This window comes from Anguilla rostrata, chromosome 1, assembly GCF_018555375.3.
Source record: "Anguilla rostrata isolate EN2019 chromosome 1, ASM1855537v3, whole genome shotgun sequence".
NCBI lineage: Eukaryota > Metazoa > Chordata > Actinopteri > Anguilliformes > Anguillidae > Anguilla > Anguilla rostrata.
In genome coordinates this window covers 24,311,287-24,325,911 of record NC_057933.1, presented here as the reverse complement: position 1 = coordinate 24,325,911, position 14,625 = coordinate 24,311,287, and the positions used below count along the sequence as shown (strand labels likewise).

The 14,625-nt window shown below is 41.0% G+C and overlaps 1 protein-coding gene across 2 annotated transcripts; it reads left to right on the top strand.

The window, feature by feature from the left end:
• The first annotated feature begins 165 nt into the window (after positions 1 to 165).
• On the top strand, positions 166 to 12,941 carry ezra (ezrin a). Of its 2 annotated transcripts, XM_064331207.1 has the most exons (15): positions 209 to 325; positions 442 to 481; positions 1,342 to 1,417; positions 4,331 to 4,414; positions 4,931 to 5,026; positions 5,343 to 5,617; positions 5,773 to 5,856; positions 6,500 to 6,646; positions 6,972 to 7,068; positions 8,937 to 9,100; positions 9,242 to 9,372; positions 9,512 to 9,672; positions 10,132 to 10,224; positions 10,599 to 10,847; positions 11,006 to 12,941. In XM_064331207.1, exons 3-15 carry the CDS (start codon positions 1,406 to 1,408, stop codon positions 11,168 to 11,170), a joined length of 1,758 nt encoding a protein of 585 aa, XP_064187277.1. In that variant the 5' UTR covers positions 209 to 325; positions 442 to 481; positions 1,342 to 1,405; the 3' UTR covers positions 11,171 to 12,941. The 2 variants fall into 2 exon arrangements, with proteins under 2 accessions (XP_064187267.1, XP_064187277.1); XM_064331197.1 differs by lacking the exon at positions 442 to 481 and having other exon boundaries at positions 166 to 325.
• Positions 12,942 to 14,625: the final 1,684 nt, after the last annotated feature.

Sequence of the window (14,625 nt, the reverse complement as noted above, 5' to 3'; positions counted from 1 at the left end):
ATTAAATTTGAATTAAAACATGAATAACAACTAATTTCCAATGTTTTGCCTGTGTACATTCATTTTCGCTAATTCATAATGAAAACGTAGCATCTCAGCGCATAGGAAGTTGGACCCATATTGCCCCGCTATACTGGACTGTGGAGTGGATCGCGAGTTTGAAGCGCGTTCCTGCCAGTGGTGACAAACAGGAAGCTGTAAACCTTTGTAATCTGGACTCAGCAGTGAACTGAACGCTTTTACTCAAGGATCAGCCATATTGCAGCTGCGGCTATTTCTGCTGTGCTCCGAGTTTGTCTTCAGTCACATCGACTGCACCGCAGAGGTGAGCGAGTCACACCTAACGATATTTGAGAAATCGCACGTGCAAACTAGCGGTACGATCCGCCTACGTTTGAGGCATAATCCTGTGTTTTGTGTTGCCCTGTTCGCCGTTAACAGGTGCTTCAAGGACTATTGGGGATGGGGCTCCGTGTTGAAGGTTAGCTAAATTGTTAGTTTGCTCGCAAGTTATCATAGTACTACATTCACATATGTTGTGTCGGGATGTGTTAATTTGGAGAGTTAACAGATTTTTATTATTTTATTTTCTTATTTCTTATTTTAAGAAAGCACACATTGAACTGTATTAGTTTATGAACTTCTTCAGGGTATACCTGTTGGGAGGGGGTGGGGGTGGGGGTGGGGGTGGGGGTGCGACGTGGTAAACGGTAGAAACTCAAAGGCACCAGGATTGTTTTAAGAAAGTAAACTATTGAATGACATTTTCCAGTGGAATTAAAAAAATAAAAAAGTATTATAACACTGTTGTTACTTATACATTAGCCTGTGTCATAAATTAAAATTATTAAAGAGCTGTAACTGATTTAAAACATAGGTCAAATACTCTTTCCTTGACATACTGTGTGAAGCACTGTCAAGATTTGGAAGCAAGTGGCAATGTTTCATATAACAAATACTTGCACTCACATGCCGATATGTTGACTTTTGGGTGTTAAACTGAGAGAAATATCTTACAACACTTGAAACTAGTTGGAAGGCGGCACGTTTTAAGGATTTTACACCTTTATGTCCGGTCAAGGGTCGTATCTTTAGAGGTGCTGAGGTAAGTATTTACAGAGAAGGGTGGAGGCAGGGTGACCTTTATCTAATGGCAGGAGATGTATATTCACACTTATCTTTCAATTCTTCTGGGCAAGGCTCATTTGGAATCTGGGGTAGCACGTCTATTAATGATTAATAAGACACTGTGCTGTACGTCAAGACTTGGCAGAAGCTGAGAGCCAAGTCTATCGACAGGGAAAGTCTTTGTTACTGAGGGGAAGCACTTTTTAATTTCAGGGGATATTCCAACAAGAAGAGGCCTGGTAGCTGGTTCCACACTTGACCTTGAAAAGGACACAACATGCCAAAACCTGTAAGTGCAATTTGATTTTTCGTATTTTTTTTTGCCTTCAAGTTGGATATAAGATGTCTATTTCTTAAATGGGTTTGACCCCCAGAAATGCATGGTTTAAGTTTGATTTCCAGGTGGGGAACTGATGTAGAGCCCTTATTCATGATACTTAACCTGAATTGTTTCAGTAAGTATTCTGCGGTATAAACTGATTGTATTTTACAAAGAAAGAAAGTGTGTAAGTTGGTCGAGATAAGTGCACCAGTGAACTGCCTAAAACATGTTAAGAAAACTGTATTTGGCATGGTCCACGGTTTGTGAAGTCCATATGATTCACTTGGTCCGTATGTATGTCACATCTTTTTGTGAAGGTGTCCAATCAAATATGTTATGATTGTGCTTAACTATTTTATTTTGATACTTTTGATAAATGAATGTCTTCATTTTCATACATATTTATGACATTTTAGGCTTTATTTAGTGCAATATCGGGCATTTCAAGAAGAGCACAGTTTATGAGTTTATACTGTTTTTACAATTACTGTTCAATAGATTCAGTGTATTTTGAAACAGCTTTATAGATGCTCAAATATTCTATTAAATATGGCAGCTGAGACTTTTGAACTAAGTGAAGGCTAAGCACCATAATGCTAGTCAATGCTAGTGAAAAGTTCTCATTGGTCGAGGCTTGTGAAATTAACTGCATGAGGGTGTGCAGCAGTTTTGGTGTGATGTCACTTTTGTTGACCAAAGGAACAGCAAGGTCTGTTTGTGCCTGTTGATTGGTCTCTATGGCACCATGTGAGGTGTGGTATTGAACTTGTGCATTTTTCCTTGTGCTCAAACCCATTGCCGTCATCAAAAAAACATTGCTTACCCATAAGATTTCCAGAGAGGGAAAATCCAGCATGAGCAAATTAAAGGAATTAAGAAAAAAGTTACTGTCGAACTGTAAACATTTATTTTGCATGGAGTTCTGTTAGCACTCAGACGCCAGGTACAGGTGGAACTGACCTTTGTTTAGAGTGTTCCTGCTTGCTGGCACTTGATTAGTCCTGCCTGAAAGTTCTTCAGGAGCGAGTCACACTTTCTTGCTGCCTGAACAATGCCAATTTTTTCACATTTCTGCTGACAAATTGGGACACACCTTCAATCAAGTGGTCATTTATTAATATAAATAACTAATGAGAATGAAATAGCTATTGTCAAAGGGAATGACGTGAAAGAATTCTATGGCAAATGCAAATGTTAAATAATTGTATTTGTTGATGGCACGTAACCTGCATGTGAAGCAAACACTGTGGTAGCAGCTGAAATAATTTAAAATGATTTAGACACCTCAAAAATAGTATTGAAAATATTCAGTATACAGTATTATTTTAAATGACCCAAATCAGAGGGTGTGCAATATGAAAATGAAAGGGATATAGTGTTTTAACCAAGTATCATCATCTGTATAAGACTTAAAATTAGCAAACAGGATGCTGAAATTCATAACAAAAAGCATTGTATATAAATGAAGCTCATTTGTGATATTAGACATTTCATTTATAAAACCACATATAGAGTGACCAGTTTTGGGCATTGGGCTGTAATGTAGTGTTGTAGCTCTTGAGTGCAGAACAAGGGATAATCTTTAAAGTTATTATGAAAGACTTAAAGCAGTTTGGAGTTGATTTTGAAAGAACATACAATGAGTTACCAAAGTTGACCAGCAATGAATATTTCTCTTTTCCTGTGTGTGGAGTTCTCACTCTGAGATCATCATAGACCTTTACTGTGAAAGCCTCTCACACGCACTGTCAAAAGCTTTGGTTAAATTTGGCACTTCAGTGCAAATCACTCTTTACATCTGGCTTACACTTGTCTGGACCAGTGGACGAACCAATCCGTATTTTGTCATTTATATACCATTTATATACCATGTGTGACTGAGGTGGTGCAGGTAGAAATGAGTTCAAGGTCAGTTTCTCTCTGATACTTGGTAGTATTTTTTCAATGCAGTAAGTAGTTTACCAGTTATTGTAGTGGAAACTATGACCACTTTAGTGCTCTACTTTAGTCCTTGTTGTTCTTTTAACTTGAGGAAACATGTCAAACTTGCATGCACTGAAATGGAATATAATCATTAAAATCTGTTTTCATGTGCTTAATCAGTGATATATACGCACGTTCTTGGAGAAATGCAGCATTTCTGAATGCCCTGTTGCTACACTGTAGTTCCTATTGGCAAAGTGCATTTACTCTGGACAAGTTTCTTTCCTCTCTTTCAGGAGAAAGAAAAATAAAAAACTTGTAGAAAGTATACATACTGAACAAGTTATTTTTCATATTGCCTCCCAGCAGTAAAAAAGAGAATACATATGTTCATGCTTATGCTGCATTGTCATTATTTCAGCAGTGATCACATGGCCGCACAACTTAACAGACTACTCATAAAGCCTTTCTTGTAGTTAAATATTTTACCTTCCCCGGAGAACAGGCAGACAAGGGAAAATGGGCTCCTGAAACTCTGTGGCAGTGGCAGCTCTTCTGCTTACTTCAACCTGTTAAAAATGTACTGATTAACCACAGCGGTGTGACTGGGATCCGGGGCAGGGGTCACAAGCCCAGAGGTAGCCACGGGGCCCAAGATGAGACCTCAGCTGAGCTCAGATACGCTCTTACAGGGGACTGTTCCCCAAGAATAACTAGAACAAGGTCAATGAAAGTGGATTCGGATGGACTGCAACTGTGACTGTGACTCAGAGGGGGGCCTACACTCTGGGCTGTGGAATGGGGGAGGTGGTGGGCATTGTTGGATACTCAAATCATGCATATTTCTTGGGTAAATTTGCCTCTTTGAAAAAATAGCTCTTTTTTAAGGGAGGAGGGGGACTGCACTGCTGGTTTTTAAGCTCTTTTAAATTTTCAGAACGTCTGTGTGTTTCGCAGATTAATGTCCGCGTCACCACGATGGACGCAGAGCTGGAGTTCGCCATCCAGCCGAGCACTACTGGGAAACAGCTCTTTGACCAGGTCTGTCCCAACATTCGCAGTCACATTGCTCATTAATCTTTTCCTATCTTATCAAGATTTCATTCCACCTCAGGAAACACTCCTTATCTGCATGTTTCACTGGCAGCCATTTTAGACAAATTCATTTGCACCACTGTGCCTGTTTAAAAACAGTCACTGTTTAAATACCAGTATACACCATCCTGTCGATCTGCTGTAATGCTTTTAGATAGCTGCGGTTTTGAACATAACCTCACAATCAAGTTCAAGCATGAGTAAAATAATGAAATAAAATAAAATATTATTCTTTTTATTTTATCAGTGTCTCTGTCCTGTAACAAACTTCTTCTGACTTGAAACATTCTGTAATCCCTTCACACTACACTGGTTTTTCATTATTTATAAATTTTTTTCAGTTACTGTATTTTTGCAGAAGGAATCAATAGTCACTTATCACCAGTATAGATAACCTGCCTCGCAAAACTGCACTGTTTTCCTGTTTGGAACCGCACTTAGATGTACCTGTCCTCTCTGCAGGTGTTGAGGACTGCAGGACTCCGGGAGGTGTGGTACTTTGGCCTGCAGTACACAGACAGCAAAGGATACCTCACCTGGCTGAGAAATGAGAAAAAGGTGAGGCTGAAATTAAGTTTATAAGCTGCCATGAGTATATCAAAATGTACGACTTAATTCCATCCTAAATGATCTTTAGTCACTGCTGAATTTTTTTGCTGCTTTTTTTGCCTGATTGGCTCAGAGCTCTGTTCAGAGCTCAGCTGGAGCTATAGTTTCTGTCTCTGTGTTGTGTTGGTATTTCTTATGCTAATTTCATATTAGTTATTTGGTTTATTTTTTCTTTATTTACATTAATAATTAAATTGGCTGCAAAGAGCTTTAAGAACACTCCTCCTCTTCCACCTCTCCTTCCTTCCTTCCTTCACTCTCGCAGGTGGTCGCCCAGGAGGTCAAGAAGGAGAACCCACTCCAGTTTAAGTTTCGGGCAAAGTTCTTCCCAGAGGATGTCTCAGAGGAGCTGATCCAGGAGGTCACCCAGCGCCTCTTCTTCTTACAAGTGAAGGAGAGCATTCTGGGAGATGAAATCTACTGCCCTCCAGAGACGGCCGTGCTGCTCGCCTCCTACTCTGTCCAAGCTAAGTTCGGAGACTACAACAAGGACGCCAATCAGGCTGGCTACCTGAGCTCTGAGCGCCTGCTGCCTCAACGGTGAGTGGGACGGGGGCAAGCTACAGCTTACTGTGATAGCCTATGGTCTGCGGTGTGAATGACATCATGAATAATATGTGATTGAGATATTTTAGACTGAATAAGGAGCACCCAATGAGCAAATGACTGTGGACTTTCCCTGTCTCCCTCCCTAGTGTTCTGGAGCAGCACAAACTTTCCAAGGAGCAGTGGGAAGAGCGGATTCAAATATGGCATACGGAACACCGTGCTACACCCAAGTATGTCTGAGGGTTAAATCCACATTCTAGTACCACATTTCATTAAACAATGCTTACTATTTAAGTGAACCAGCTAGTACAGTGGATGATAATTCCATTCCAGCAAGGCCGGGGTGGGTGTACGCTTTTTTTTCAGCCGATTGCTTGGGCATAGTAAGTGAATTAACTGTATACACTACTACCTGTTCAATTTGTATATTTGTATATTAGAGACCACAGTAAAACATCGTACATGGGTACATAAGAACAGTCTTCAGCAGTCACTCATTAGTCTATGACAAATTGTCTTGCACTTGATTTGGTTAATTGCATCGTTAAAAAAGGAAGAAATTGGGAAGAAATCCTGGAATAGATGCAGCCCTCGTTGGTCACTCATGCCCTAGTACCACATTCCAGCAGTCTGTTCAAGCCAAAATCCCAGTGCCATATTTAACAAAACATTCTAGCATCCCATTTAGGTTAGAATTCTATTACCACGTTTAGCTTCAAAAACAACACTGAACTAAACATGCTTGTGCAGAGCTCTGCTGTATTAGTAGTCTGAGTGAAAACAATTTCTCTCTGATTATTGGGTCATTTATCTTATAATGTGGCAAATGCAAGCGCTCATTTCATTTACATTATATTATATGTTCTCAAACAGGAATGATGCTATGTTGGAGTACCTGAAAATCGCTCAGGACCTGGAGATGTATGGAGTCAACTACTTTGACATCAAAAACAAGAAGGGATCCGATCTATGGCTGGGAGTGGATGCCCTGGGGCTCAACATCTATGAGAAGGATGACAGGTGACTGCATTAGATTGCCCCCTCTAAATGACAGAGGACAACTCACTGTTTGAGTGTCCCCAATACACCAGAAAGAGAACAGAGAACAGAGAACAGGTCACTGTGTAGAGCATCCTCACTGGACATATGTGCATTTATCACTGCTAAAGCCAATGAGTAGGACTTTCCAAGCCTCTTATTCTCAATATATTCTCACTTCTTCTAAAATGTATACTATGTCTTAGGATCCCAAATGATATATCTACAAATTATATAATTAATCTAATTTGTTATAGATGTAATTAATACAAATAATAAGACTCATAATTGTATCTACCATTCCCAGGCTGACTCCAAAGATTGGATTTCCTTGGAGTGAGATCAGGAATGTCTCGTTTAGTGACAAGAAGTTTGTGATTAAACCCATGGACAAGAAGGCACCAGTGAGTGGTCTTATCTTCCTCTTAAGCAGCAGCTCCCAAATCTGGGACGAGACCATGGGAATAACTGAGTTGGGTAGTGACACACTCACACAACATGCCTTATACCAGGCCTCAGAGCCCTGAGCAACACCTTTGGGATTAATTGGAAAGCCAACTGTGAGCCAGGTCCAATCACCCAATCAATGTCTGACCTCACTAATGCTCTTCTGGCTCAGTGGAAGCAAATTCTTGCAGCAATGCTCCAACATATAGTATAAAGCCTTCCCAGAATAGAGGTTGTTATAGCAGCAAAGGGTGGTCCAACTCCATATTAATTCCCATAATTTTGATGAGATGTTGGATGTCAGGTGTCCACATACATTTAGCCATGTAGTGTAGTTTGTTCATACATGAGCACCCATTAACAATTGAATATTGAAATATGACATAGGTATACACAAATATTTAGAAACATGGTACGTAGGAACGTGAACATGGACATGAACATGCCATGCAGTCACCTGATATGGCTAATTCAGCTGGATGCCCAGTGTTTGGCTTGGGTCTTCATATTCTAAATGCTATTGACTTCTGGCATTCCTTTACAGTCATTATTTATTAATTCTAGGCATTTACCGGGTGCTTTTATTGAGACAAGCTAGCACAGTTTATTCTCTTTACATACTTTACAGCAATTCAGAAGCAATTCAGGTTAATTACCTTGATGATCAAGGTTCAGTACCTGCTGGGACAGAGGCTGCATCCTTGTACTTACAACCCCAGTTCCCTAACCATTACGCTACACGGACAGTCCATAAAACCTATTCAGTGGGTGTGGACTTCAATGCAGTTTACATTAGTTCAAGGGCCTTAGATGATGTCTTAATTGTTGGCAGGGAATTTAACCAGTTCATTATAATTGTATAGTTACTTTTATTATATACATAGTGCATTATGTGTGATAAGGTTATCTTTCTCATAAACCTATTATTTAAAATAATGTTTTAAGAGACCATGCTTTTAGTATTTGCTTTTATTAGCTTTTTATACCACCAATCCTGACATAAGTTCAGTACCCAGCCTCACTAGAAAACTAGTTGTTAATTGCAATGAGCAGTGTTAAAGTTAGAGTCCTCGTTTACAAAATCTCCAGTTGTTAGACAGTTTAGCCCAAGGGGAAAAGTGTCTGCTGTCTGTGACTGTGTGATGATTGCAGTTACCTTATTGGACCAGAAGAGGGAAACAAAAGCTAAATGTAGACCCATTTGCAGTTTATCTTTCATATAGTGATGGGAGAAACTACACCCCCTTTCATTTCTGTGCTTTTACATATTAGGACATAACTAACTCTCATGAAGTCTTAAACAACTCTTAACAGTAAGATAAATCTAACATCATGGGACAAATGGCATGTCATTATTTTTTTGTAATTATTTTTTAAAAATATGCCATCATGCAGAAACTACCCTCATTGTTTTCATAAGAAGGAATCAAATAAAATATTATATTGAGAATAATCTTTTTTGTTTAATCTGTTGTGTGCACAGAGCCATCCCTAGAATTTTAGGGGCCCTGAGAAAAAATTAATTTGGGGGTCCCTCCAAAATATTGTAGTCATACTGAAACCTTTAAAAAAGCAATCTGTCAAAGGAAGGCAAGAAGGTGGGGCCCTGACTGAGAAGATGGGGCCGTAGGCACAGTGCCTGGTCTGCCTAGTGGGAAGGATGGCTCTGATTGTGTGTACGGCATTAATACAATCGGTAGTGTGATGATGTGGTTTAATTCTTACTCATGACATCATGACTATTATAATTCTTGTGTTTATAATGTAAAGTACCTTCTCCAGGTTACTCCTCACATGTTCTCTTCATTTTCTCTCTCTCTCTCAGGACTTTGTGTTCTACGCCCCTCGCCTGCGCGTTAACAAGCGCATCCTGGCGCTGTGTATGGGGAACCACGACCTGTACATGCGCCGCCGCAAGCCCGACACCATCGAGGTCCAGCAGATGAAGGCCCAGGCCCGTGAGGAGAAGCACCAGAAGCAGATGGAGAGGTGAGGGACCCGCACCCTGTCTGTGTGTGCATGTGTTTGGGTCCGCGGGCCTGTGTGAGCGTGTGCGAAGAGAGGGGGGCGAGCGTGAGTGACAGCGCTGTGGTGTGCTGTGTTGTCTCACCACCTGTTTCTGCCCCGCAGAGCCCTGCTCGACAGTGAGAAGAAGAAGAGAGAAGCCATGGAAAGGGAGAAGGACCAAATGGAGAGAGAGAAGCAGGAGCTGATGATGAAGCTGTACCAGTTTGAGGAGCAGTCAAAGAAGGCGGAGAGAGGTAGGGAAAGAAGACCCGTGCTTGTGAGCTGCGGTCCTGACAGCACCTGTGTATCTGTGTGTGTGAGAACTGCGGTCTTGACAGCTCCTGTGTTTCTGTGTGTGTGTGAGCTGCAATAATGACTGCGTCCGTGTCTCAGCCCTGCAGGAGCAGATAGACAGGGCCCTGCAGCTGGAGCAGGAGCGAAGGAGGGTGGAGGAGGAGGCAGCCAGGCTGGAGGCAGAGCGCTACGCCGCTCTGAAGGCTAAAGAGGAACTGGAGAGGCAGGCTGAGGACCAGGTCAAGAGTCAGGAGCAGCTGGTGAGAAGCAGAGCAGCTGTCACACAGAAGAACACTTACAGAGATAGCTCCTGAGCTGCACTGCTGAGCTACGAGCTTAGCCTGTCACCCCAATCAAATTTAGCTAATGGTAGAAGGACTAGACCACCCTGCCTTGTATGCTCTCATTTTTTACACACAAGCTTTTATGCACAAGCTTTTCAGTATTTTGTTAAAAACACAGGAACTGTGACCCTGTGTAGCCATGTGCCATGCTTAAGGGGATTTGTACAAACATGTCTTTAGTAGCATTAAGACCACTAGCTATGTAGATTCCCTCCCATAGCACTTCTAGCCATTTTAATCCTCAAACTCCTTTAACAACCATCCAGATTGAAAGGCATGCCAAATGATTTTTCATTTACTAGCCCACATTGCTTATTGGTGAACAGACTTGGCTGCATGGTTGCCATCGTAATAAGTGACCATCTGTGTTGTCAGGCTGCGGAGCTTGAGGAGTACACCTCCAGGATTGCAATGCTGGAGGAGGCCAAGAGAGCCAAGGAGGAGGAGGCAGAGAGGTGGCAGTGTAGGGTGAGTGTCTCCATGCATAACACACTGTGACAGCGGTCTCTATACCAAACAACTGCACTGTAATATCTGGCTCTATACCATCTAAACATATTGTAAGAGAACATATACCATCCAACCACACTGTAAACACTATAGTGTACAGCCACAATAATTCCTGTATCTATGTCATACAGTCACACTGAAAGATTTGTCTCTCTACCATACGACTGTACTGTATGAGCTGTCTTTATCATACAGCCATACTGATAGAGCTGTTTCTATACTATACAACTGTACTGTAACACTGGTCTCTTATGTTATACACCTGCACTGTAAGCACTATCTGGCCTGCATAGCCACTGTTCGAACTGGCTTCATAACATGTATGGATTCAGGCTCAGGAGGTGCAGGATGACCTACTGAAGACCAAAGAGGAGCTGATCATGGTGCAAACAGCCCCGCCACCGCCTCCTGTTGCCCCCCTGGTCGAAGAGCACGTGGACGAGATCGAGCAGGACGACAGCGAGGAGAACAGCAGTTCCTACAGCGCCGACTTGCAGAACGAGGGCTTCGACGACCACCGCAACGAGGAGGAGCGCCTGACCGAGGCCGAGAAGAACGAGCGTGTGCAGAAACAGCTAATGGTGAGGTCACGCTTTCTGGCAGCGGGGTTCACAAATGGTCTTGTACAGTTAGAAAGTCTTAGCTGGCTTGTGGTCCCTTGTTCCTGAGCGATTGTACAGTTGCTATGGACTGTCAGATTGTATTCGTATGAACTCCGACTCCTCTCTTCTCCTACCAGGCACTGAGCTCGGAGCTGGCCCAAGCCCGCGATGACAGCAAGACGACCCAGAACGACGTGCTCCACACAGAAAATGTGCGCGCTGGCCGAGACAAGTACAAGACTCTGCGGCAGATCCGTATGGGCAACACAAAGCAGAGGATTGACGAGTTTGAAGCCTTATAATAGAGTATGTGCTCTGAAACCTTGCCAAATGGAGCCCACTGTACCCAGGGCCACACCCTCTTTCACCGCGGCCATACCTACTATCTCCATAGCTACACCCTCTATCCCCACAGCTCCTCCCACTGTCCCTGCATATAAAGCTAGACCCACCAACAGTTAGGATATTTGCATGAAACCGCACAGAACTGTAGATGTACTGATTGCAATGATGTTTCCATAGCAGCTTTGGGTTTACAGCACTAGAGACAGTAGTTTATTCTGCCCTCACCAAATGGATAGCCCTATAAATGTATTCCTATGGCTAAATAAAAAAAGCCTCTCTTACTTCAGAAAAGGTATTATTTTAAAGATAGTTTCCAGTCTGCCTCCTTTGGCATCTCAAAATTTCAGAATGAATTAAATGAAACAGCCAAACATGTTAGGAATGACTAGTATGTAGATTATTATGTTTATGTGCTATATATATGACTGAATTAGTCAGGTTGAGCTTGGAAAAAACAAAACCAGTCAGTTTACAAATATTGTAAGCAAGGCAGTTAATTAAATCATAGATAGTGATAAAGTAGAGGAAATTTTTGCTGATTTAATTCTGGACCTCAATTTGCCAGTTATCTTTGTTGATCACTTAGGATCATTGGTGACGATTGCTTTCCCAGACAGTAATATAGCCTTGTGTATACACATAGGCAAAATGACCGCTGTTGTAGAAATGTTTGCATAAACCCATTTGATCAAATTTGCCTGCAAATGGAAAAACGTTTCCGCTTTTACCTGAAAACAGCCGTGGGAACATGGTCAATTAGCTGCATTTTTTACAAAATGATTTGTGCTTTGTGAAAACTTTTGCGGTGAAATAACAGCAAGTCAGAATTCTTTACTCATTCTGCACCTGTATTTCATATACCTGTTTATAATGCACATATTATAACTGCATTCATCATCATCTGTTGTGTTTCATTGTGAATTATAGAAGCAAGTACAGTATTTTTGTAGTTTTATGAAACTGTACTGTGTTCAAATTAAATAGGTAAATAATCACCCTGGTATTGTATTGGTATAGCTTTTAAAAAATGTTTAGCTTATATGTTACTAAAGATAAGCAACCTTATATTCATATGTAGGCAATTTATTCCATATTTGCTTAGTCTGATGCTTAGTCTGACTTTGGCCAGGGGGGTGCTGGTGTCTAGAATATATGCTATTTTTAAAGAAATTAAGTGTTTTTGGATTTGCTGTAGGAATGGATCATGAAAGCTGCACAGTGTAGTAACATATGGATTCCAGTGAGTGCCTCATAACCTGTGTGAAGGCGAAGTGCGGCTATTCAGAAAGGTGGAAAGCATGGCGTAAAATTTTAATTTGATTTTCAGAGATACACATACACACGGATCATTCCTGGAACAAAAATTATGGGTTATTTAATCTTAGATGTATATTTTTCTCTTCTACAATTATATTAAAGTTTTAATTTTACTGTGAGGTCCCTATGTAAAGAGCATTAACAGTTCTGTATTTTTTTTTTCCATGCCATGTGGTGTTTAACCAGTTGAATTTAGCTTTGAATTGGGCCACTTTGCTATATCCCGAATTTCTTTAGTTAACATCCAGACATATATTACTAGTAAGCTATTGAATTGCCATTGATAAGGGCATATTCTAAGCATTTGAAAAAAGTATAAATATATCAGACAAAATTTCCAACTGCTACAAATCCTGTCATCTGTCATCCTGTCCTCATTCAAATAAACATTTTCCTCATTTAAGCACACAATGTTGTTTGGCCCTTCATGAAAACAAACGTGAATAGAGATATACAGTACACAGCATAAATGAGTACACCCCCTCTAAAACCTAACAAATCCATCTCTCTTTACAAATAAGACCTATTCAGGGTTCCTATATCATGTAATGTTCCCGAAACATGGTTTATCAGTTCCCAATGAAACATGTCAATACTAAACAGGAATATATGATTTTCTTATCAAAATGATAAAAGGCCATGTTGAAAAACTGAGTACACCCTCCTGAAAGTTAAAAATGTTTTCTGGTGCTAGTTAAGAGCAATTGATCAGCAGATGAGTCTGTTGAACCACCACACTCAAACAGGTGTAATTGGTTGACAATTGTGGTACTTAACCAATTGAATCACTCTCAGACTTAATGCTGACAACAATGGCACCACATGGGAGAGAATTGTCTGGAGACTTGAGAAAAAAGTTATTTCATTGCACGAAACAGGACATGGGTACCAGAGGATAAGCAAATAACTGTTATTAAGTCAGAACACAGTGGCAAATGTGATACAGAAATTCTGAAAAGATGTACTTGTGACAAGCTCCCTGAAACCTTCAAACCTTCGTGATTTTTGCTGAGCAAAGTGCTGGAGCATTGCAAAGCAAGTGCCTCAGAGCTGCCAAACGCTGTGGAAAGCCAAACTGGAGTGATTGTTTCATCTTGCACTGTAAGACACACCCTGCATAGAAGTGGAATGCATGGTTGTCGTCCATGCAGGAAACCACTGCTGAAGCCAAAGCACAAGAAAGCCCATTTAGCCTTTCCCATGGCCCATATTGACAAAAGTGAAGACTTTTGGGAATCCATACTCTGGTCTGATGAGACCAAAGTCAAATCTTTTTGGATCTGATGGCATCCAAAATGTATGGCGTCGCAAGGGAGAGGAGTACAGTGAGAAGTGCATGGTCCCCACAGTGAAGTACGGCGGTGGTAAGGTTCTTATATGGGGATGTATTAGTGTTGAAGGTGTGGGGGAATTGTATTTCATCGATGGCATCATGAATGCAAAATCTTGAAAGAGAAGATGCTACCCTCTCTCCACACCCTGGGCCGTCCGGCGCTTTTTCAACATGACAATGACCCTTAACATTCTTCCACTTCCATTCAGCCACTGCTGCATTCTTAAGGAAGAACAAGGTGAAAGTGCTGCAGAGGCCAAGTACGTCACGTGACCTCAACCCGATTGAGCACCTGTGGGGAATTTTGAAGAGAGACGTTGAACAGCACTCCCCATCAAACATCAAGGCACTCAAGGAGGTCATCCTCCAGGAGTAGAACAGGATAGACGTGGCGATATATTGTGAACTTGCACATTCAGTGCCAAGAAGGGTCAGTGCAGTACTTAAAAGTAATGGAGAACATGCTAAGTACTAGAATATTACATATTTGTAGAATCTAACCAAGCGTGTACATTTAATAAAGAAATATGTTTAATACATTTCAATTTCATCATCTTTCCATGAATTGTAACGGTGATCATTTAGAAGTAGAAATATATTTTTATGTTGAGAGGGGGTGTGTTCATTTATGCTGTGTACTGTATGCAGTCAAGTCCAGAATTATTGGCACCTTTGATACAGAAATGATATAAAACAAATAACATGCAGTTTCCAGTGTATGAATGATTAAACTCAATAAACCAAAATAACATTTTTAAAATG

Bases quoted from the DNA above. Each gene is read 5' to 3' on its own strand.
- ezra (XM_064331197.1), top strand. The intron at 6,647-6,971 runs GTGACTGCATTA...TACCATTCCCAG, and splicing joins ATCTATGAGAAGGATGACAG to GCTGACTCCAAAGATTGGAT. The intron at 9,673-10,131 runs GTGAGAAGCAGA...CTGTGTTGTCAG, and splicing joins TCAAGAGTCAGGAGCAGCTG to GCTGCGGAGCTTGAGGAGTA.